A 25190-nucleotide genomic window follows, 5' to 3' on the forward strand; every position below is an offset into this window, starting at 1 on the left:
TTCTAATTGCCAAAACTTGGAAACATCCAAGATGCCCTTAAGTAGGTGAATGGATAAATAATCTGGTATGTCCAGACAGTGAAATAATATTCAGCACTAGAAAAAAAAAAAGACCTATCAAGCCGTGAAAAGACATGGAGGAAACTTAAATGCATATTAGCAAGTGAAAGAAGCCAGTCTAAAAAGGATATATACTGAATGGTTCCAACTATATAACATTCTGGAAAAGACAAAACTATGGAGACAGTAAAAATATCAGTAGTAGCCAAGGGCTAGAGGGAATAGAGGGAGGACTAGGTGGAGCACAGAGGAATTTTTAGGGTGGTGAAGCTTTTCTGAATGATACTGTAGTGATGTATACATGTCATTTTGCATTTGTCCAAACTCATAGAAGGTACAGCATGGAGAGTGAACTGTAATGTGAACTATGGGCTTTGGATAATATTGATGTTTAAATGTAAATTCATCAGTTGTAACAAATATACCACTTTGGTGGGGGATGTTGATAATGGGAGGTTATGTGTGTATGGAAGTAGGGGGTATAAACATGAGAAATCTGTACTTTCTGATCAATTTTGCCATGAATCTAAAATTACTTTAAAAATAAAAAAAGATGTGTATGTATGTTTAAAATTCTTCTCTAAAAGATGATTAGACCAATAAAGCATCTTCTGATAGTTTGTTTTCAGAGAATTAAACTTAGTATACCAAAGCATGATTAGCCTTGATATTGTTTATATCGCAGTCAACTTTGTGTATTAGTCCATGACATGAGAATTATCTTGGTTTTATCTGAAGAAACTACGGGATTTTAAAATACCAGGATTTAACTAGCCTGCGTTCTTAATAGACAAAAGAAATTTATAAATTCCATATGCTTTCCACCCACTTCCCCACTTGAATCTGAAACAAATTACCCTCTATTTCAGCAGTACTCCTTTGCATTTATAATTATTTTCATATGCGAAGGGCTTCTGACTCAGAAGCAAGAAGATTCTGCATTAAAAACAAAATAGGGGGACTTCCCTGGCGGTCCAGTGGTTAGGACTTCACCTTCCAATTCAGGGGGTGAGGGTTCAATCCCTGGTCGGGGAGCTAAGATCCCACATGCCTCACGGCCAAAAAACCAAAACATAAAACAGAAGCAATATTGTAACAAATTCAATAAAGACTTTTAAAATGGTCCACTTCAAAAAAAACTTTAAAAATAAAGAAAAGAAAATAGGAAACAATTAAGGCTTCCATTATTATATTTATCTTATACCAGGTTATCTGTGAAAGAATCCAACAAAGTAAATGAAATTTGCCCATTTGCTTAGAGTTTTACTTGGTATTTATGTAGGTTTTACAGGAAAATACAGCCTAGAAATATAAATTATCCTTAGAGAATCCTAAATTGAAATCACCCTGGGAGCTAGTGTGAACAGTACCAAAAAAAAAAGTGCCAAATATAAGAGGCCTTTTTATTTATTTATTTATTTTTTGGTCTTTGTTGCTGCTCATCGGCTTTCTCTAATTGCGGTGAGCAGGGGCTACTCTTTGTTGTGGTACGTGGGCTTCTCATTGCAGTGGCTTCTTGTTGCAGAGCACAGGCTGTAGGCGCGCGGGCTTCAGTAGTTGTGGCATGCGGGCTCATTAGTTGTGGCTCGCAGCCTCTAGAGTGCAGGCTCAGTGGTTGTGGTGCACAGGCTTAGTTGCTCCGCAGTGTGTGGGATCTTTCTGGACCAGGGCTTGAACCCGTTTCCCCCTGCATTGGCAGGCAGACTCTTAACCACTGCGCCAGCAGGGAAGTAACTAAGAGACCTTATTTTCTTTGAGAGGTTAACTGAGCAGACAGTCTATCACTTTTGTGAAGAAAAGGTTGGGCTAGAATTTTTTGAGGATGATTAAACACTATATATATGACAAAGTTCTTTAAGAATTTCCAAAGTAAAGCATTTTAACTTTCACCAGAAACAGGGAAACTCCATGTAATTTATGGGTTTTTGTTTTTGGTTTGGTTTCAGTTTTTGACAGCTTTGCCTTAGGTTGATTAAAAAGTAGCATTTCTGATTTAAAAAAGTCTTTTTCTTAGAATTTGAAGGCTTGCCAACAAAATTGACAAACACTCAACACTCTAGGCCCCAAACAAATTAGGTATTGGTCCTAACATAAATGTACTTAAATTTTGCTTCTCCTTTTACTACTTTTGTGTTAATCTTTATAGTAATCTCTGTCATTAGCCGATGGCTGCTTGTTCTTTCTTAAATTACAGAGAAAAGTAGCTCTTAGAACTTGGCAGTTGTGAGAAGGGGTATACATTCGTAAATGTGGTTAGTATTACATTTTAAGTGTGGACGGGTCATGTATGTAAGTCTAGAGTTTTTGTTGTTTTACTGTTGTGTTTTTTAACATCCCCATAGGACTCTAGGCCTAGGTCAATGGTTCCTGATCTTTTTTGGTTAATCTTTGAGGAGCTGATGAAAGCTAGTGATCCTTCTCCAGAAAGTGCACATAAACACAATGTTTTGTCAACAGTTTCTAGGATGGACTTCAGCTTAAGAGCCTATAAATCCTTTGTATCATTTGGATGTATTTCTTTATGTAATATTGGGGGGGTATTTTTTTATATTTCTTAAAAATTTTTATCACAGTATAGTTGATTTACAATGTTGTGTTAATTTCAGGTGTACAGCAAAGTGATTCAGCTGTATATATACATATATTCATTTCAGATTCTTTACTTATATAGGTTATTACAGGATATTGAGTAAAGTCCCCTATACTATACAATAGGTCTTTATTGGTTATCTATTTTGTATATAATTGTGTATGTTAATCCCAAGCCCCTAATTTATCCTTCCACCTGATGTTTCCCCTTTGGTAACCATAAGTTTGGTTTCAAATCTGAGTCTGTTTCTGTTCTGTAAATAAGTTCTTTTGTATCATTTTTTAATTGGATTCCACATATGAGTGATATTATCATACTTCATTTCATATAATAATCTTTAGGTCCATCCATGTTGCTGTAAATGGCATTATTTTGTTCTTTTTTATGCCTGAGTAATACTCCATTTTATATATGTACTACATCTTCTTTATCTATTTATCTGTCAATGGACATTTAGATTTCTCCCATGTCTTGACTATTGTAAATAGTGCTGCAGTGAACACTTGGGGTGCATGTATCTTTTCGAAGTAAGGTTTTTCTCCGGATATATGCCCAGGAGTGGGATTGTTGGATCATATGGTAGCTCTATTTTTAGTTTTTTAAAGTAATCTCCATACTGTTCTCCATAGTGGTTGTACCTATTTACATTCCCACCAACAGTGTAGGAGGGTTCCTTTTTCTTGACACCCTCTCCAGCATTTATTATTTGTAGATTTTTTAATGATGGCCATTCTGGCCAGTGTGAGGTGGTACCTCATTGTAGTTTTGATTTGCATTTCTCTAATAATTAGCGATGTTGAGCATCTTTTCATGTGCCTCTTGGCCATCTGTATGTCTTCTTTGGAGAAATGTCTATTTAGGTCTTCTGCCCATTTTTTGATTGGATTGTTGCCTTTTTGATATTGAGCTGTTTGCATATTTTGGAAATTAAACCCACGTGGGTCGCATTATTTGCAAAAATTTTCTCCCATTCCATGGGTTGTCTTTTCATTTTATTTATAGTTTCCTTTGCTGTGCAAAAGCTTTTGAGTTTAATTAGGTCCCATTTGTTTATTTTTGTTTTTATTTCCATTATTCTAGGAGATGGATCCAAAAAATATTGCTGCAATTTATGTCAAAGAGTGTTCTGCCTATGTTCTCCTCTAAGAGTTTTATAGTATCCAATATTACATGTAGGTCTTTAATCCATTTTGAGTTTATTTTTGTATAAGGTATTAGAGAATGATCTAATTTCATTCTTTTACATGTAGCTGTCCATTTTTCCCAGCACCACTTACTGAAAAGACTGTCTTTTCTCCATTGTATATTCTTGCCTCCTTTGTCATCAATTAGGTGACCATAGGGGTGTGGGTTTATCTCTGGATTGTCTGTCATGTTCCATTGATCTATATTTCTGTTTTTGTGCCAGTACCATACTGTTTTGTTTACTGTAGCTTTGTAGTATAGTCTGAAGTCAGGGAGCCTGATTCCTCCAGCCCTGTTCGTCTTCCTCAAGATTGCTTTGGCTATTCAGGGTCTTTTGTGTTTCCATACAAATTTAAAATTTTTGTTCTAGTTCTGTGAAAAATGCCATGAGTAGTTTGACACGGATTGCATTGAATCTATAGATTGCCTTGCGTAGTATGATCATTTTAACCACGTTAATTCTTCCAATCCAGGGACACAGTATATCTTTCCATCTGTTTGTATCATCTTCAGTTTCTTTCAACAGCTCCTTATAGTTTTCGGAGTACAGGCCTTTTGACTCCTTAGGTAGGTTTATTCCTAAGTTGTTTTTTTTTTTTTCATGTGATGGTAAATGGGATTGTTTCCTTAATTTCTCTTTCTGCTACTTCATTGTTAGTGTATAGAAATGCATCAGATTTCTGTATATTAATTTTGTATTGTACAACTTTACTGAATTCATTAATTATTAGAAAGGTACAATCTCCCAACTGAACCAGGAAGAAATAGAAAATATGAACAGACCAATTACCAGTATTGAAACTGATTCAGTAATTTAAAGACCCTCAACAAACAAAAGTCCAGGACCAGATGGCCTCAAAAGTGCATTCTACCAAACATTTAGAGAAGAGTTAACACCTATCCTCTGAAATTATTACAAAAAATTGCAGAGGAAGGAACTCTTCCAAACTCATTCTATGAGGCCACCATCACCATAATACCAAAATAAGACAGAGGTATCAGACAAGAAAAGAGAACTACAGGCCAATATCACTGATGAGCATAGATGCAAAAATCCTCAACAAAACACTAGCAAAATAACTCCAACAATACATTAAAAGTATCATACACCATGATCAAGTGGGATTTGTCCCAGGGATGCAAGGATTTTTCAATATCCACAAATCAATCGGTGTCATACACCACATTAACAAACTGAAGAATAAAAACCATATGATCCACTTCCGGGAAGATGGCAGAAGAGTAAGACGCGGAGATCACCTTCCTCTCCACAGATACACCAGAAATACATCTACGCGTGGAACAACTCCTACGGAGCACCTACTGAACGCTGGCAGAAGACCTCAGACCTCCCAAAAGGCAAGGAACCCCCCACGTACCTGGTTAGGGCAAAAGAAAAAACTAAACAGAGACAAAAGGATAGGGACGGGTCCTGCACCAGCGGGAGAGAGCTGTGAAGGAGGAAAAGTGTCCACACACTAGGAAGCCCCTTCGTGGGTGGAGACTTCGGGAGGCGGAGTGGGGGAGCTTGGGAGCCGCGGAGGAGAGCACAGCAACAGGGGTGCGGAGGGCAAAGCGGACAGATTCCAGCGCAGAGGATCGGGCCGACCGGCACTCACCAGCCGAGAGGCTTGTCTGCTCGCCCGCCGGGGCGGGCGGGACTGGGAGCTGAGGCTCCGGCTTTTGTCGGAGCGCCGGGAGAGGACTGAGGTTGGCAGCGTGAACACAGCCTGCAGGGCGTTGGTGCGCCGCGGCTGGCCGGGAGAGAGTCCGGGGAGGGGTCTGGACCTGCCGAAGAGGCAAGAGACTTTTACGTCCCTCTTTGTTTCCTGGTGCGTGAGGAGGGGGATTAAGAACGCTGCTTGGGAGGGCTCCGGGGACGGGCGCGAGCCGCGGCTGGGAGGGCGGAGCCCAGAGACGGACATGGGACGCTGAGGCCGCTGCTGCCGCCGCCAGGAGGCCTGTGTGCGAGCACAGGTCACTAGCCACACGCCCTTCCGGGGAGCCTGTGCAGCCCGCCACTGCCAGGGTCCCGGGATCCAGGGACGGCTCCCCCGAGAGAACGCACGGCGCGCCTCAGGCTGCAGCGTCACGCCGGCCTCTGCCGCTGCAGGCCTGCCCCGCACTCCGTGACCCTCCCTACCCCCCGGCCTGGGTGAGCCAGAGCCTCCGAATCAGCCGCTCTTTAACCCCGTCCTGTCTGAGCAAAGAACAGACGCCCTCCGGCGACCTACACGCACAGGCGGGGCCAAATCCAAAGCTGAGCCCCTGGGAACTGTGAGAACAAAGAAGAGAAAGGGAAATCTCTCCCAGTAGCCTCAGAAGCAGCGGATTAAAGCTCCACAATCAACTTGATATACCCTGCATCTGTGGAATACCTGAATAGACAACGAATCATCCCAAATTAAGGAGCCCTGTGGATGAAAGGCTCTTGGTGCTGCAGCCAGGAGTCAGTGCTGTGCCTCTGAGGTGGGAGAGCCAACTTCAGGACACTGGTCCACAAGAGGCCTCCCAGCTGCACATAATATCAAACAGCAAAAATCTCCGAGAGATCTCCATCTCAATGCCAGCACCCAGCTTCACTCAACGACCAGCAAGCTACAGTGCTGGACATCCTATGCCAAACAACTAGCAAGACAGGAACACAACCCCACCCATTAGCAGAGAGGCTGCCCAAAATCATAATAAGTCTACAGACACCCCAAAACACACCACCAGACGTGGACCTGCCCACCAGAAAGACAAGATCCAGCCTCATCCACCAGAACACAGGCACTAGTACCCTCCACCAGGAAGCCTACACAACCCACTGAACCAACCTTAGCCACTGGGGACAGACACAAAAAACAACAGGAACTACGAACCTTCAGCCTGCAAAAAAGGAGACCCCAAACACAGTAAGATAAGCAAAATGAAAAGACAGAAAAACACACAGCAGATGAAGGAGCAAGATAAAAACCCACCAGACCTACAAATGAAGAGGAAATAGGCAGTCTACCTGAATAAGAATTCAGAATAATGATAGTAAGGTTGATCCGAAATCTTGGAGATAGAATGGACAATAGAATGGACAAATTGCAAGAATCAGTTAACAAGGACCTAGAAGAACTAAAGATGAAACAAGCAACGATGAACAACACAATAAATGAAATTAAAAGTACTCTAGATGGGATCGATAGCAGAATAACTGAGGCAGAAGAACGGATAAGTGACCTGGAAGATAAAATAGTGGAAATAACTACTGCAGAGCAGAATAAAGAAAAAAGAATGAAAAGAACTGAGGACAGTCTCAGAGACCTCTGGACAACATTAAACGCACCAACATTCGAATTATAGGGGTTCCAGAAGAAGAAGAGAAAAAGAAAGGGACTGAGAAAATATTTGAAGAGATTATAGTTGAAAACTTCCCTAATATGGGAAAGGAAATAGTTAATCAAGTCCAGGAAGCACAGAGAGTCCCATACAGGATAAATCCAAGGAGAAATACGCCAAGACACATATTAATCAAACTGTCAAAAATTAAATACAAAGAAAACATATTAAAAGCAGCAAGGGAAAAACAACAAATAACACACAAGGGAATCCCCATAAGGTTAACAGCTGATCTTTCAGCAGAAACTCTGCAAGCCAGAAGGGAGTGGCAGGACATATTGAAAGTGTTGAAGGAGAAAAACCTGCAACCAAGATTACTCTACCCAGCAAGGATCTCATTCAGATTTGATGGAGAAATTAAAACCTTTACAGACAAGGAAAAGCTGAGAGAGTTCAGCACCACCAAACCAGCTCTACAACAACTGCTAAAGGAACTTCTCTAGGCAAGAAACACAAAAGAAGGAAAGGACCTACAATAACGAACCCAAAACAATTAAGAAAATGGGAATAGGAACACACATATCGATAATTACCTTAAATGTAAATGGACTAAATGCTCCCACCAAAAGACACAGATTGACTGAATGGATACAAAAACAAGACCCATATATTTGCTGTCTACAAGAGACCCACTTCAAACCTAGAGACACATACAGACTGAAAGTAAGGGGATGGAAAAAGATATTTCATGCAAATGGAAACCAAAAGAAAGCTGGAGTAGCAATTCTCATATCAGACAAAATAGACTTTAAAACAAAGACTATTAGAAGAGACAAAGAAGGACACTACATAATGATCAAGGGATCGATCCATGCGGAAGATATAACAATTGTAAATATTTATGCACCCAACATAGGTGCACCTCAATACATAAGGCAAATACTGACAACCATAAAAGGGGAAATCGACAGTAACACATTCATAGTAGGGGACTTTAACACCCCACTTTCACCAATGGACAGATCATCCAAAATGAAAATAAATAAGGAAACACAAGCTTTAAATGATACATTAAACGAGATGGAGTTAATTGCTATTTATAGGACATTCCATCCAAAAACAACAGAATACACATTTTTCTCAAGTGCTCATGGAACATTCTCCAGGATAGATCATATCTTGGGTCACAAATCAAGCCTTGGTAAATTTAAGAAAATTGAAATTGTATCAAGTATCTTTTCTGACCACAACGCCATGAGACTAGATATCAATTACAGGAAAAGATCTGTAAAAAATACAAACACATGGAGGCTAAACAATACACTACTTAATAATGAAGTGATCACTGAAGAAATCAAAGAGGAAATAAAAAAATACCTAGAAACAAATGACAATGGAGACACAACGACCCAAAACCTGTGGGATGCAGCAAAAGCAGTTCTAAGGGGGAAGTTTATAGCAATACAAGCCCACCTTAAGAAGCAGGAAACATCTCGAATAAACAACCTAACCTTGCACCTCAAGCAATTAGAGAAAGAAGAACAAAAAAACCCCAAAGCTAGCAGAAGGAAAGAAATCATAAAAATCAGATCAGAAATAAATGAAAAAGAAATGAAGGAAACAATAGCAAAGATCAATAAAACTAAAAGCTGGTTCTTTGAGAAGATAAACAAAATAGATAAACCACTAGCCAGACTCATCAAGAAAAAAAGGGAGAAGACTCAAATCAATAGAATTAGAAATGAAAAAGGAGAGGTAACAACTGACACTGCAGAAATAAAAGAGATCATGAGAGATTACTATAAGCAACTCTATGCCAATAAAATGGACAACCTGGAAGAAATGGACAAATTCTTAGAAATGCACAACCTGCCAAGACTGAATCAGGAAGAAATAGAAAATATGAACAGACCAATCACAAGCACTGAAATTGAAACTGTGATTAAAAATCTTCCAACAAAGAAAAGCCCAGGACCAGATGGCTTCACAGGCGAATTCTATCAAACATTTAGAGAAGAGCTAACATCTATCCTTCTCAAACTCTTCCAAAATATAGCAGAGGGAGGAACACTCCCAAACTCCTTCTACGAGGCCACCATCACCTTGATACCAAAACCAGACAAGGATGTCACAAAGAAAGAAAACTACAGGCCAATATCACTGATGAACATAGATGCAAAAATCCTCAACAAAATACTAGCAAACAGAATCCAACAGCACATTAAAAGGATCATACACCATGATCAAGTGGGGTTTATTCCAGGAATGCAAGGATTCTTCAATATACGCAAATCTATCAATGTGATAAACCATATTAACAAACTGAAGGAGAAAAACCATATGATCATCTCAATAGATGCAGAGAAAGCTTTTGACAAAATTCAAAACCCATTTATGATAAAAACCCTGCAGAAAGTAGGCATAGAGGGAACTTTCCTCAACATAATAAAGGCCATATATGACAAGCCCACAGCAAACATCATCCTCAATGGTGAAAAACTGAAAGCATTTCCACTAAGATCAGGAACAAGACAAGGTTGCCCACTCTCACCACTCTTATTCAACATAGTTTTGGAAGTTTTAGCCACAGCAATCAGAGAAGAAAAGGAAATAAAAGGAATGCAAATCGGAAAAGAAGAAGTAAAGCTGTCACTGTTTGCAGATGACATGATCCTATACATAGAGAACCCTAAAGATGCTACCAGAAAACTACTAGAGCTAATCAATGAATTTGGTAAAGTGGCAGGATACAAAATTAATGCACAGAAATCTCTGGCATTCCTATATACTAATGATGAAAAATCTGAAAGTGAAATCAAGAAAACACTCCCATTTACCATTGCAACAAAAAGAATAAAATATCTAGGAATAAACCTACCTAAGGAGACAAAAGATCTGTATGCAGAAAATTATGACACTGATGAAAGAAATTAAAGATGATACAAATAGATGGAGAGATATACCATGTTCTTGGATTGGAAGAATCAACATTGTGAAAATGACTCTACTACCCAAAGCAATCTATAGATTCAATGCAATCCCTATCAAACTACCACTGGCATTTTTCACAGAACTAGAACAAAAAATTTTGCAATTTGTATGGAAACACAAAAGACCCCGAATAGCCAAAGCAATCTTGAGAACGAAAGAAGGAACTGGAGGAATCAGGCTCCCAGACTTCAGACTATACTACAAAGCTACAGTTATCAAGACGGTATGGTACTGGCACAAAAACAGAAAGATAGATCAATGGAACAGGATAGAAAGCCCAGAGATAAACCCACGCACATATGGTCACCTTATCTTTGACAAAGGAGGCAGAAATGTACAGTGGTGAAAGGACAGCCTATTCAATAAGTGGTGCTGGGAAAACTGGACAGCTACATGTAAAAGTATGAAATTAGATCACTCCCTAACACCATACACAAAAATAAGCTCAAAATGGATTAAAGACCTAAATGTAAGGCCAGAAACTATCAAACTCTTAGAGGAAAACATAGGCAGAACACTCTATGACATAAATCACAGCAAGGTCCTTTTTGACCCACCTCCTAGAGAAATGGAAATAAAAACAAGAGTAAACAAATGGGACCTAATGAAACTTAAAAGCTTTTGCGCAGCAAAGGAAACCATAAAGAAGACCAAAAGACAACCCTCAGAATGGGAGAAAATATTTGCAAATGAAGCAACTGACAAAGGATTAATCTCCAAAATTTATAAGCAGCTCATGCAGCTTAATAACAAAAAAACAAACAACCCAATCCAAAAATGGGCAGAAGACCTACATAGACATTTCTCCAAAGAAGATATACAGAGTGCCAACAAACACATGAAAGAATGCTCAACATCACTAATCATTAGAGAAATGCAAATCAAAACTACAATGAGATATCATCTCACACCAGTCAGAATGGCCATCATCAAAAAATCCAGAAACAATAAATGCTGGAGAGGGTGTGGAGAAAAGGGAACCCTCTTACACTGTTGGTGGGAATGTAAATTGATATAGCCACTGTGGAGAACAGTATGGAGGTTCCTTAAAAAGCTACAAATAGAACTACCATATGACCCAGCAATCCCACTACTGGGCATATACCCTGAGAAAACCATAATTCAAAAAGAGTCATGTACCAAAATGTTCATTGCAGCTCTATTTACAATAGCCCAGAGATGGAAACAACCTAAGTGTCCAACATCAGATGAATGGATAAAGAAGATGTGGCACATATATACAATGGAATATTACTCAGCCATAAAAAGAGACGAAATTGAGCTATTTGTAATGAGGTGTCTGTCATACAGAGTGAAGTAAGTCAGAAAGAGAGAGACAAATACCGTATGCTAACACATATATATGGAATTTAAAAAAAAAAATGTCATGAAAAACCTAGGGGTGAAACAGGAATAAAGACACAGACTTAGTAGAGAATGGACTTGAGGCTATGGGGAGGGGGAAGGGTAAACGGTGACAAAGCGATAAAGAGGCATGGACATATATACACTACCAAACGTAAGGTAGATAGCTAGTGGGAAGCAGCCGCATAGCACACGGAGATCAGCTCGGTGCTTTGTGACCGCCTGGAGGGGTGGGATAGGGAGGGTGGGAGGGAGGGAGACGCAAGCGGGAAGAGATATGGGAATATATGTATATATATAACTGATTCATTTTGTTGTGAAGCTGAAACTAACATACCATTGTAAAGCAATTATACTCCAATAAAGATGTTAAAAAAAAAAAAACCATATGATCGTCTCAATAGATGCAGGAAAAGGTTTTGATAAAATTCAACATTCATTTATGGAAAAAAAAAAAACTCTCCAGAAAGTGGGCATAGAGGGAACATACCTCAACACAATAAAGGCCATATATGACAGAGCCACAGCAGCTTGGAAACCCTTTCCAGGCCATTATCTGAAGCAGTCATAGTGCTCATCTCATTTTATTCCATTCTTCAGTGATCACATCCTATATTGTTTATTGTCCAGTGTGTGAAAACAGCTGTCTCACATATTTTGTCCACTTTTCTTGTTGTTTACAGTGGGAAGGCAGTTCTTGTAGCTGTTTAATCCTTTGTGGAAGAAAAGCTTCTCACACATGTGTTTTAATACCACAAAGGACAGTGTTACGGTTATACAGTGATAATTAATGGAAACTGGGTTGGAAGGAGAAAAATACTAAGATTGTGTGACTTGTTTAGGACGCTCTGAACATTATTAGAAATCGAATGTGATATCTTTATTTTCTACTTTATATAAAAACTTGTTCTCCAAAAATAAATACTCTTTTAGATACAAGGTCTTAAATTTTCCTTTCTAGAAGAGGCTATCAACATCTGCTCTGAGAAGCAAATCAACCTCTTTATAATTCATGGATGTGGTGGCAACTTCAGAATAAAGAAAGGGTAAAAGGGAAAATACTTTAAAAGCAGTCATAATTATATATATAGCAGTGTACTTTGGAGTCTGATATGGTAGCCATGCTCTCAGGAACAGTTTTACAACCTTTTTTTAAATGGGAAAAAAGATTTAAGTAGGTGTCTTCCTTTGAAATGTTTTTAAGAATACAGTTTCATTGGTAATCACATGGAAAGTTCATTAGGTTTTTTAGAGTGATTAAATTTTTTTTAAGTCAAGAAAATATTAGATTTTTTCCATTAGCAATCCTAATATATTCCTTGACATGTTCTACATTGGTTATTTTATAAGCTTTTACCATTTACCAGTATGATTCTTAATGCTTTTGTTCTTGATTTATGTGGAGTTCTCTTATATCTTAAATAATGACTGTAGCATTTGTTACAAATTTTTTTCTCATTATGTTGGTTTGCCATTTTTAGTATACTATTAAATATCAAGGTTTTTATTTATATATAGTCAAAATTTTACCTCTTCCTTTCTGATTTATTCTATTATTTCTAGGCTTAGAAAGCCTTATCTCAGAAATTAGATTAAAATTCATTACATTTTCATGTACTTTTCATGTACGGTTTTACCTTGACTTTTTAGTATGTAATAATATCTCTGCAAATTATTTTGGTCTATTGAGTCAGAATTGGCTCTAATTTGATTTTTCTCCAAAACTGCTAATCACTTATCCCAATGCCATTTATTAAATATGCCTTTCCCTATTGATTTGTAATACCTTCTTTATCATTTATTAAAATCTTTCATGTAACAGGGTCTACTTTTAGCTATCTGTTCTATTCCATTGATTTGTCTTCTTGTTTTTCTGCTAATACCAATACTGATTTTGATATTGTTGGCCACATAGTACGCTTCACTATCTGGTATGAAAGTACTTCATCCTTCCTTATCTTGCTAATCAAGAGCCACATCCATTCTCCTCTACCTTTACCTCTCATCTGGAGGCTTTTATGTATTCTCTAGTCCCTTCTGTTACTCCTTTTCATAGCATATTTTTTAAAATATTTGTATCCACTATCTCTATTTCTAAACATCCAATCTGACCTCTTCTCATCACACTGTACAAAACAACTTCCATTCTGATCACCATGTTGCTAAGCCAAAGGGACATACATGTCTAGTCCTCATCTTATGAGACCTCATGACTCTGCTGTGGATCACTTTATTCTCTGTAAAATACTTATCCCTTGGTTTCTGTGACTTCCGTATTTCTGGCTTTTCTCCAACTTCTGACCTCTTCTTTTGAGCCTCATCCTTCTCTAATTATTGGAATTCCTCATAACTTAAATTTTTGCCTGCTTTTCTTCTCATTTATGCTCTTTTCCTAAGCCCCATTCCCCCCATCCATGACTTCAATTATCATCCAGATAACTGCTCAGCTCTAGAACTGGAATAGCCTACTTGACATCTTAATTTGACTATCTTAAAGGCACTCAAGCTCAACATGTGCAAAATAGAGCTCATACTCTAACTATTCTACCACCTCACCTCCACCCCGTAAGCCCCCCAAAGCCCTAATTAATTTCTGATTCATTTCTATGAATCCTTGTCTGAATGAAAAGCTCTACCAGCTATGCAGTTCCACAACCTCAAAAATTTAGGAGTTATTCTTGACTTCTCTCTCCCTCACCCCTTTATAGCTAATCCAGGACCTTTTCCTGTCCATTTTAGTAGCTAAATATAGTTTTCAGACTGTCTTTTTTCCTTCACCTCTACCACTAAAAATCCAGTTCAGGATACCATTTTTTAATCTTTATTACTAAAATACGCTCTTAACCAGTTTCCCCACTTAGACTCTGCCTCCTGCCAGGCTATACCAATGCTACAGCAATATTTTCCAGACACAAATTTAATCATTATTATTTCCTGCTTAAAATCATTTGGGGGCATCTCATTATTTTGAAGGCAAAAACCAGAAATTTTTATTTAGCATATAACTCAGTCTACCTCTACAACCTCATTTCACTTTATGTTCACACTCTCTGTATTCCAGATTCCTTTCCTTGAGTGTCTCAAGCTCACTTTGTTCCTTTCAACTTCAGGGGCTCTGCATATGCTTTTCCTTTTCCCTACAACAGCCTCTCCTCATGCTCCTTCTCCTGGTTAGCTCCTACATTTCCTTCAGGTCCCGTTTTTCATCAGTTTATTTAGGGAAGCCTTTTCTGACTTACACAGTGTCAGATACCCCCATTAAGATGTGACACCATGTGCTTGTCCTTCACAGCGCTTGATCCCTGTCATGTCTCTGATGGAGCACACAGTGCCTGGTATTTAGTAGGCCCTCAGAGAAAATTTGATTGAATGAATAAATGAATTAATGATTTATTCTTCAAGCTAAGTTTTAGAATCATCAGGTTTTTTAGTGAAACTAGGGCTATTAATTTGGGAAAATGTGACATACTATCAAGAAGTATTATCTTTCGTTTACTTAAATCTTCTTTTGTCACTCTTGTGATTATACATTTCTTATTAAAGTTATCCCAAACTTCTGTGTTACAGATGTAATCTCTAGTGCTTATGTTAAAAAGGAAACAGCAGACCCAAAATGGAGTCACTTATGCTAAACCCTGTGTCACCAAACTAAGACTTAATACCTAGCGCAATTGCAGTTTCAGTCTACCCCAGGAATGTAATCAGTCAACCTGGTCAGCATTAGTAAGGTAATCTGCCCTATAGGCCCTTCAGTTCCCTTTAGGAGGGTGACCATTGCCTGCAACAGTGCATTATTTGCTAATAATTTACTTTTTCTGCCCCCTTTCCACCTTTAAAAGCCTTTCCTTTTCTACAGCTCTGCAGAGCTCCTTTCTGTTTGCTACATAGGATGCTGCCCAATTCATGAATCTTTTTTTTTTTTTTTTTTTTGTGGTACACGGGCCTCTTACTGTTGTGGCCTCTCCCGTTGCGGAGCACAGGCTCCGGACGCGCAGGCTCAGCGGCCATGGCTCACAGGCCCAGCCGCTCTGCGGCATGTGGGATCTTCCCAGACTGGGGCATGAACCCGTGTCACCTGCATCGGCAGGCGGACTCTCAACCACTGCGCCACCAGGGAAGCCCCATGAATCTTTTAATAACCAAGTTGATCTTTAAATTTACTCAGTTGAATTTTTGTTGTTTAACCATTATTATTAGCATTTAGGAATTTTTAATCTTTATTCTGTAACCAACTTTCTCCTACTTTATTTAGAATTTTACTGTTAGAAAAATATGTTTTGTAGCTAAAGTTACTAAAATTGAAAGATTTTTACATATTTTTTTTGATAAGCTGTACATTTGGTCATAAAACTGGGGAAGGTTCTCTAGATTTTAGTTAAAGAATATTTCTTACTGAGACGATATCTCCGGGGCAGTGCCCCACCCTTGAGCATTTAACACACTAAGTTAACTGGTTTGGGGAAATTTTATATTACAGTTAACATATATATAAAACTTAGAGCTTAAATAGTTCTTTCATGTGTCATTTTGTTATTTATTCATCCCTAAACCTTTAAGGTAGCTAGTATTATTACTGATAAAGAATTGAGTCCCAGAGACTTTAAGAAGACTTTTTCCTGGTCACTAAAACATTGAGTTTCTGAACTAATTGTTATGCCTCATTCTTTAACGCTTATGCTATTTCTCTTGTATCACATTGCTTTTCATTGTATGTTAAAAGCAATCTGAAAGTACTTAATTGGATTCTAAATTATAAGATAGGAACATCTCTAGAATATTGGATTCTAAGTTATAAGATAGAAACATCTCTAGAATATCCCTTCTGCATATTTTTATTTTTAACATTTATATTTTTATGTTAATTATTTAGACAATTACTTTAAATTACTTCTCTTGTAGGAACCTCCAGAAGTTTAGCCTTTTTGGAGACATAAGCGTTCTACAGCAGCAAGGAAGTTTGTCAAATACATACCTCAGCAAGGTGGACCCTGATGGCAAAAAAATTAAACAGTAAGTTATATAGTTAGTGGAAAGGGACTCATATTAATAACAATTACAGTTTTTTCTGAAAAATTAGAAGATACAATTAGAAGAGTAATGATACTTGTTTCTGAAAAGAACATCTACCCTGGAAATGTCTTAACTATGAAATACAGTGATCAATACATGCCATTCCATGTCATAAATCTTTCAGACATATCAAAGAATTTACTGGGTAATTATTGCTATTTAAGACTGTTATTACTCTACTTGTCTTTGCTATAACATAAATTGTAAATCATCAGTCTTTTCTGACGTACTGGTGTAAAATGCTCCTTTACTTGAAGAACATATTTCTATATGTTTAATACATCTATTTGTTTAGTACTTCTTATTCATTATATTTTATAACTTTTTTTTTTTTTTGCGGTACGCGGGCCTCCCACCGCTGCGGCCTCTCCCACCGCGGAGCACAGGCTCCAGACGCGCAGGCTCAGCGGCCACGGCTCATGGGCCCAGCCGCTCCGCGGCACGTGGGACCCTCCTGGACCGGGGCACGAACCCGTGTCCCCTCTGCATCGGCAGGCGGACTCGCAACCACTGCGTCACCAGGGAAGCCCCCCATTATATTTTTATGTGAATTTTAATGATAATATTACTTGTAGGTTGAACAGAAATTAACTAATGAGAGCAAATGGATCTCAACATTGTATGCCATTTAATTCCCTATTTTCAAAAATCAGTGTTAAAAAAAAATCAGTGTTAAAGATTAGAGCTAAGCCTTAACAGGATCGTGTGGCATGTGTTTTCCTTACAGAATTCAGCAGCTGTTTGAAGAAATACTTAGTAATAGTAGGCAACTGAAGTGGCTGTCTTGTGGGTTTATGCTGGAAATAGTAACCCCAACATCACTGTCATCTCTCTCAAACTCTATTGCCAACACCATGGAGCACCTGAGTTTACTGGACAACAATATTCCTGGTAACAGCACCCTTATCACCGCAGTAGAACTGGAGCAATTCGTGAATCTACGCTCACTTGCCCTGGATTTCTGTGACTTTACAGCTGAGATGGCAAGAGTCTTAACCGATAACAACCATGTGCCTTTGCAGCGACTTTCTCTCCTGGTCCACAATGTTTCCGTGATGCACAAGTCTCTGGACAACATGCCAAATGATGAGCATTGGAAAGCCTTGTCAAGAAAGAGCACCAACCTCCGAGTCTATATAATGGCTTTTGATATCAAGAGTGAAGATATGTTAAAGATTCTGAAACCCAGTATACCACTAGAGAGGATTCATTTTGACAGCTACATCACTTGTGTTTCAGGAGCTATTGTTGATCTTATATCTAGGCAGTATGACAAGTTCCTCACTCATTTTATATTAATGAATGATGTGATTGACACATCTGGTTTTCCAGATCTTAGTGACAACCGAAATGAAGATCCGTTGGTTTTATTAGCATGGAGGTGCACAAAGCTCTCTCTTCTGGCAATTCATGGTAGGTGATTTTTGTTCACTATAATTTGATATTGATATTACACCTAAAACATTTTATACCAGTAAAAAGATAGCACTGGCATTTATACTGTCAAGAACTCTTACTAACAAGTTGATATACAGATTTTTATACTTTTTAACGTGTATAAGATATACCACTTTTACAAGTGGAAAGTCATATTTTACCCTAAGTGTAGTGTTTTGTTCCAGCTCTCATGTTACTTTTTTCTTTTACCATGTGATTGATGGTATTCACAAAAATGGCATTTGAAATTATCTAAGAAAATATACATACATATCCACCTGCAGTAGATATATTTCTTTCTCTAATCATAAGAGCTCTTAAAAATATAACACAGAAGGAAGAAGAAAGTATGATTTCTTTCATGCTCACTGCCTAATCTTCTAGATTCTAGGTATCAACATGTTAATTTGTACAGTATTTTTTAAATGATGGTTCTCTTGGCTGGGATATGTTCTTTTCTTACTGGCGGGCCTGTCATCTTGCTGTGAACTGTTTTCATTTGGAGAGCATTCCTCTTCTTACAAGTTTGAAGAACATAATACTTCCTTTCTGTAACTTATAAGACATTTAAAGAATACAAAATAGGAAGTCTCTATGAACATCTTAAACATACTTTATTATCTCTGTTTCATTATTTTTGAATTAATTTTTTAGCTGCATTTGAGCGGGAGTATATTTTGCTTTTCAAGTTTTGCTTTATGATTTGGCCAGTCATCAGAGGTAATAGCAAAGAATAGATCAGTATTGAAGGTAATAAATAAATAAGGATTTTTTTAATAGGATGAAGAAATGGCAGGTTATTGAAAATTAATTTAAGCCAGTCTTTTTAAACCTTTTTTTTTGGGGGGGGGGGTGCTGTGCCACGAGGCTTACGGGATCTTAGTTCCCCATCCAGGGATTGAACCCGGACCCTGGCAGTGAAAGTGCCAAGTCCTAACCACTGCACCACCAGAGAATTCCCTAAAGCTTTTTCCTTTTCTTTTTTTTTTTAAACAGGCTATTTTAATATTTTTATTAAGGGCTATAAAAATATCCAGAAAGATAAATAAATGTGATGCAATGATATATGTCCTAATATGAAGAACTTTCTTTCACTGCATTGTTTTCCTTCACAATGGCCTTCAAATCACAGGAGGCAGTGATTCCATGCCATTTCCTCTTCTTTCATTACACGCTGCAGAATTTCTGAATCGGTATCCCGCCCTCAGTCTTCTCATTTATAAATCAAATTCATTTTCAATCCATTGTTTAGAGGGAGCGTATTTTTTTCTGTTCCACAAAGAGGACTTTTTTTTTCACTAGTGGATCATAATGCAAGACAGTTTCTCCCGCAGTCGGCTTCTCTTAGTGTTGAAGGAAAAACCTCTTCCAGCTTGGCTCAACATTTTCACCAGAATTGTTTTTGACTTGGTCTTGACAAAGGTGACCGCAGACAGGAACATGGCGACAGCAGCCTCGGTAACAGGTCCAAATTCCTAAAGCTTTTTTCTTTTTTAAGAAGTAAAATGTAGCTACAGCTAAAGCTCCTCCATCTATTCAACTTTATTCCTTTCCAGAGGTAACCACTATTCTAAAGTTAGTACCTATCATTCCTATATCTGTTTTATACTTTACATATTTGCTACTGACAATTAACAGTTTATCTTTAAAGTATCACTTTATAACTTTGGACTGTGAAGCACCATAGGAGATGACTTTTACTAATGAAAAATACCAGTTTACTATGTATTGTTTTGTTTTTTAATTTTTATATATTTTATTTATTTATTTTTGGCTGCATTGGGTCTTCGTTGCTGCGCACGGGCTTTCTCTAGTTGCAGTGAACAGGGGCTACTCTTCGTTGCGGTGCACGGTCTTCTCATTGCAGTGGCTTCTCTTGTTGCTGAGCACGGACTCTAGGCACGCGAGCTCAGTAGATGTGGCTTGTGGGCTCAGTAGTTGTGGCTCACGGGCTCTAGAGCGCAGGCTCAGTAGTTGTGGCGCACGGGCTTAGTTGCTCTGCGGCATTTGGGATCCTCCTGGACCAGGGCTTCAACCCATGTCCCCAGCATTGGCAGGCAGATTCTCAACCACTACGCCACCAGTGAAGTCCCCTATGTATTGTTAATAGATACATACATATGAAATAAAACTCTTTTTTTTGATACGACACTGTCAGAAGCTATAAAATGATACTTTAAACTTTAAATGTCTTCAGTTTGACTAACTAAAATGATATCAGAATACGATTACAGCACCTATCTGTTCACCAGTCACAGTAATATTCTTGGAGACAGTATCAAGTTTCTAGTCTTTTTTTCCCTGAGCTAAGCAATCATACTTCCTTTCAAATTTCAGCATATTTTTAAAGGCAAAGGACCCCCAAAGTGCTAAGTGAGATACAAATTTGTGGAAAAGACTAACTTATAAAACAGACAAAATAAAATGCAAGGAAATGACTGCTTCTCTTTTGCTTATTTTTAAGGTTACACAGTGTGGGCACACAACCTCATTGCCATTGCTCGTCTTCGTGGCTCTGATCTAAAAGTACTTGAAGTCACTGAAGAAAGCATTGATTTTGACCAAGGTGAACTGGCCGACCAGGATGTGGATCCAGTACATAACCTTATTGAGCAGGTATCCCTGGGCCTAGGTCAACCTTGGCACGCGATCATGGACATCGAATCACTCAGTGTCTTCACTGAACCAAATCGTCATTTTTACAGAGAGATGCAAAGCTTCAGCGAAGACATTTAGCTTTTTTTAAATGTACAATTCCTGTGGTTACATATGCAAGTAGGGTCCTATTACGTTTTTTTTCTTTCAGTAGTGTGAATTAATCCCTTTGTGCTGTGTTTAATCAGTATTAGCTTTATAGAATTATATATGTATATTCTACTTCTTGATCAAAGAACGTAGTCAGGTATTGGTTTAGAAGTTCAAAGTGACAATGTATAGGGCTTTCACGGTTAATGGACTTGTTACCAAACCTTAAGAATATACAACCGAAGGTTGTCTGAGGTTGCTGGCTAACTTTATTTTTTCACTGAGTTACTCTGCCTTTTGATGTTTTTATTCTTTGTGTGTCAGAGCTCAGGAGCCAAAATATTTTTATACATATATAGATATATATCCATAGCCTGGTGGATTTGTATGCAATGCACTGCATTCATTCATTGTGTGATAGCATTTCATTAATTTTTCTTTGAAATGGAAGGAGGGAGGATAATACAATCCCAAATGAGTTATCTTTAACAGAAAAGCCAAGCCTTTAACTTTCATTACATATATAATAGTTGATATCACCAATTACCATTCTCAATTTTGTATAGTACTAGGTTAGAACACTGCTGAATCCTTTTTTAAATGCATTTACATCAATACAAATACTCAAATTATTGGATTTTTTTAAACTATGTCTGACATAATTTAATTCATCAATTACATCATACATTCAAGTTAGCTTTTTAGCCAAGATTTCAAATAGTGGAGGAAGAAAGAAACAATATTCCAGGGTAAAACCTCCTAAATGAATATCAAAACACAGAGTTTGTAAACACACATGGCTTGCAAACAAACATTAGTCGTGAAATCCCTAGCAACAAGTCACTGGATTTTTCTCTGTCAGCGCGCGTGTCAGCTGCCAAAGAATAGATTTAACTGAAGAAGTGCCCACATGCTGGCAGGGGCTGGCCCACTCTGGCCAGCCAGATACTGCTAGATTGTAATATTTAAGGTCGAATTTCGACCTGTGGTACACAGCTGTGCTGTGGCTCAGTCAGCAACCTCAGAACTCTGAAAAACAAAAAAAAAAAACAAAACAAAAAAAAAAGAAAAAAAAACCATGCACCTGTTTCACTGTGAATAGTGAATGTAAAGGAAAGAAAGGAAAAACTGAAAGCTTGTTCTATCACAGGTATGAGCTGCTATGTTACATGAAGAACATTCCATGAAGTATGTTTTAAAACCTTGTTATATCTGAGAGGCTTTAAAAGCCGACTTAACTGTTTCAGGGCAACCGCGGTACAGACGTGGTCTCTGTGAGACTTCCACCTGACCCCAGTTTTAAGTGGTACGAATGTTGTGCATTTAATGTTAAAGGACAGTCTGCAATAATAAAGTAAGTAGCCAACGTGGGTGCCCAGCAGTGCTGAGACCTGGCTGCTCTAGTGTAAGCTTTGGAAACACAATTTATGCAACAAATGTCCAGATATGATTCTATTTATGGAAAAAGTTTATATGTATTTTACAAATGGTTTTACCATCTTATATTAAAATGACCTTTTGACAGGTGTGCACTGTTTTGTCTCCAGTGAGCACATACCATGCGGATTTTATATGTACATCAGTAGTGTGAATCCACTGGCACAGTGTGTGTAAATGCCAGATGTGGTGAGATTTTATCTTATAAATGTGATCAGATAAAATAACTCCTGACAGAAACTGTAAGGAAACCAGCTGAATGTTTGACCTGATGACTGATGTTGTTGTATGGTTTATGTTAAATGTATATTCTTTTAATCAATGAATAAAGCATTAAAAAGTGATCACTGTAACATTTTATTGTTCATGAAGCATGAAAACCTTTAGTGTTAAATAAACTGCAGTAATCCTTATAATGTGTATAGTCATGTTAGCTCCTATTGTATTCTGATGCTGCAAAGCTTAAATTTGAGAATATATCATAAAACCTATAGGCAGAATAATTTGGAGGGTTTTAATTTTTTTTAACTCACTATGGCAAAACATAAGCTTAAAAGCAAACAACAGACTGTTTAGCACAAAATCCAAGTGTATTATGCATTTAGAGTACATTATTTATATTGTAAAACTTAATTTATAGACTATAGGAACTTCTTACTTTTAAAAATTCCTCTACTGGGTGAAGAAAGTACTTCAGTATGCCAGTACTGAATAGTTCTTAAACCCTTATACTGCTTTAGTGTGGCTTTGTCATCTCCATTCTTGGTTGCTGAGGCAAACTGCTGTGGTTGATGAGAAAGAAAATGGCTGCTTTTCTTTCTTCCTTCTCTTCTTCCCTAATCGTTCCAGACACTGCCTCTTCTAAGCACTGCCTCATCATGGAATAATCTGGTGTTCACAAAGAACTGTCATTATACCTATTGCTCCCTTATTTCATGGACATATCTAACCCCTTTGGATGAATCAACATGTCTATGTATTTAAGGACTTCCTAGGTGGCTCAGTGGTTAAGAATCCACCTGCCAGTGCAGGGACACGGGTTCGAGCCCTGGTCCGGGAAGATCCCACATGCCGCGAAGCAACTAAGCCCTTGCACCACAACTACTGAGCCTGCGCTCTACAGTCCGCGAGCCACAACTATTGAGTCCACGTGCCATAACTACTGAAACCCACGCGCCTAGAGACTGTACTCCACAACAAGAAGCCACCGCAATGAGAAGCCCACGCACAGCCACAAAGAGTAGCCCCCCGCTCGCTGCAACTAGAGAAAACCCGCACGGAGCAACAAAGACCCAACACAGCCCAAAATAAATTAATTAAAAAAAAACATGTCTGTGTATTTAAAATACCAAAACAGTACCCAAAACATATGAAAAAAGAAAGTCTATTAATATATATATATGTAGTATACAAGTGAAGTTGCACATAGTAAAGCACTAAACTGGGAGTGTCGACCTCTGTTTTCTCCACTAAGCTCTGACTCTAATGCTACATGAGCACAGACTCTTCCTTGAGCCTCACTTTCCTCATCTGTGAAATGAAGGATTCACCTTGGTTACCTAAAACTGATTCTTTATTGAAAGTTTCAGCTGTTAGTCTGACAGCTTATAGAAATGTACAAGGTCATCTTTGAACAAACGTATTAAATATTTTCAAAACACAGCTTACTATATGAAATTTATGTATCTAAAATTACTTTCCCATTTCCTCCACCACCCTGGGAATAAAGAAGTTAGGGAGCTGGTAGGGTGGGGCTTGGGAAGGACAGTGTGCTTATGACTGAAACACACAGATTCAGCAACTAACTTGCTTGAGGCTTATACAATAGCATGAACCAAACTGGATTGTTATGAAGCCAGTAGTATTAAATGGTGCTGATGGAGTAATATAGAGCAGGTGTGACTAATACCCAAGAGTCACACCACATTGTCTATATCAATGCTTCCTAAGCTTTTTCATGTCCTGACACATAGAAAATATTATGCAGCATACTCGTTTAAACTAGAAGGAATTGAAGCAAAAAAAAACCCCAAAAAACATTGTTTTCTTTATTATATAATTGATGAGAAAAATAAAATGCAGAGGCTTGGAGGAAATAATTGCTGAATGTGTATAAAACTTTCAAATAAAATCTTGTCAAATGTTTTAACTTATAACCTATTAAAAATTTTAACATTCCTACCAAGAGAAACACCCCACAAATGGGTGATAATTTTTAAACCTTTCTGTCCACAACATTCAAAAATTTATGCAGCTGAAATTATACTTATGAAATCTAACAGCTTTAAATGTAATGGTAAGTGTGATGTTGAGATTTCCTATGTAATGTAAATTAATTTCAAATTCAAGTGATTTTTTTCACTACAAATATTTCAAAATAATGATGAAGCTCTAATTTTTACATACATAACCCTGCTGCTAGTTTAGCCACCGTTGAGAACACACATCAGCCACCAACATGCAGAAGTATCTGATTTATATGCAAGCAATTCAAGGCCTGCAGGGAGCCCTGCTCCCCCCTCCATCTTGCGACCCCCTCACACCCACCCGCTCCATCTGGAGCTTCACACCTGGGCTTCCTACCTGCTCTTCAAACATTTGCAGCATACTTCTCTCACAGCTTCATAGACCCCCGTTGTCCACGATGGACAGTGGAACACTCTGCATCTGGCAAGGGAGAAGTGAGTGCCTGGGTACAATTACAAGTACACATCACTCTGGTACACTTATGATTACATTGCCATAGTCATTCCATACTTACTACCATTCATCTATTTTAAAGATGCCCTAAGCTCCTGATCATCTATTTTAAAGATGCAATAAGTTCCTGATCATTTGGAAATTTTATATCATTTTCCTCCTTAAACCCATATATTGTATCAATTATTAATTTACTGCCTCAGCTCTGAAGTCACCCTTCAATATATTCCCTCCAATAATGGAACTCCTTTAAGTAACATACCTTTAAAGTCAGCACAATGTTAAGTTTTTTCAGTAA

At 38.1% G+C, this 25190-nt stretch overlaps 1 protein-coding gene across 2 annotated transcripts in view; it reads left to right on the top strand.

Annotated features, from left to right (window-relative positions):
- Positions 1 to 24738, top strand: part of FBXO33 (F-box protein 33) — a 41754-nt gene extending 17016 nt beyond the window's left edge. The window contains exons 2-4 of one of the 2 annotated variants that reach the window (XM_060004637.1): positions 16403 to 16513; positions 17301 to 17986; positions 20475 to 24738. In XM_060004637.1, the coding sequence (XP_059860620.1) occupies positions 16403 to 16513; positions 17301 to 17986; positions 20475 to 20746 (1069 nt within the window). In that variant the 3' untranslated portion in view covers positions 20747 to 24738. The remainder of the gene's footprint in view (positions 1 to 16402; positions 16514 to 17300; positions 17987 to 20474) is intronic. The other variant, XM_060004638.1, reaches the window with a different exon arrangement.
- Positions 24739 to 25190: the final 452 nt, after the last annotated feature.

The sequence above is a fragment of the Delphinus delphis genome, chromosome 2, assembly GCF_949987515.2.
Source record: "Delphinus delphis chromosome 2, mDelDel1.2, whole genome shotgun sequence".
In the NCBI taxonomy this organism is placed as follows: domain Eukaryota; kingdom Metazoa; phylum Chordata; class Mammalia; order Artiodactyla; family Delphinidae; genus Delphinus; species Delphinus delphis.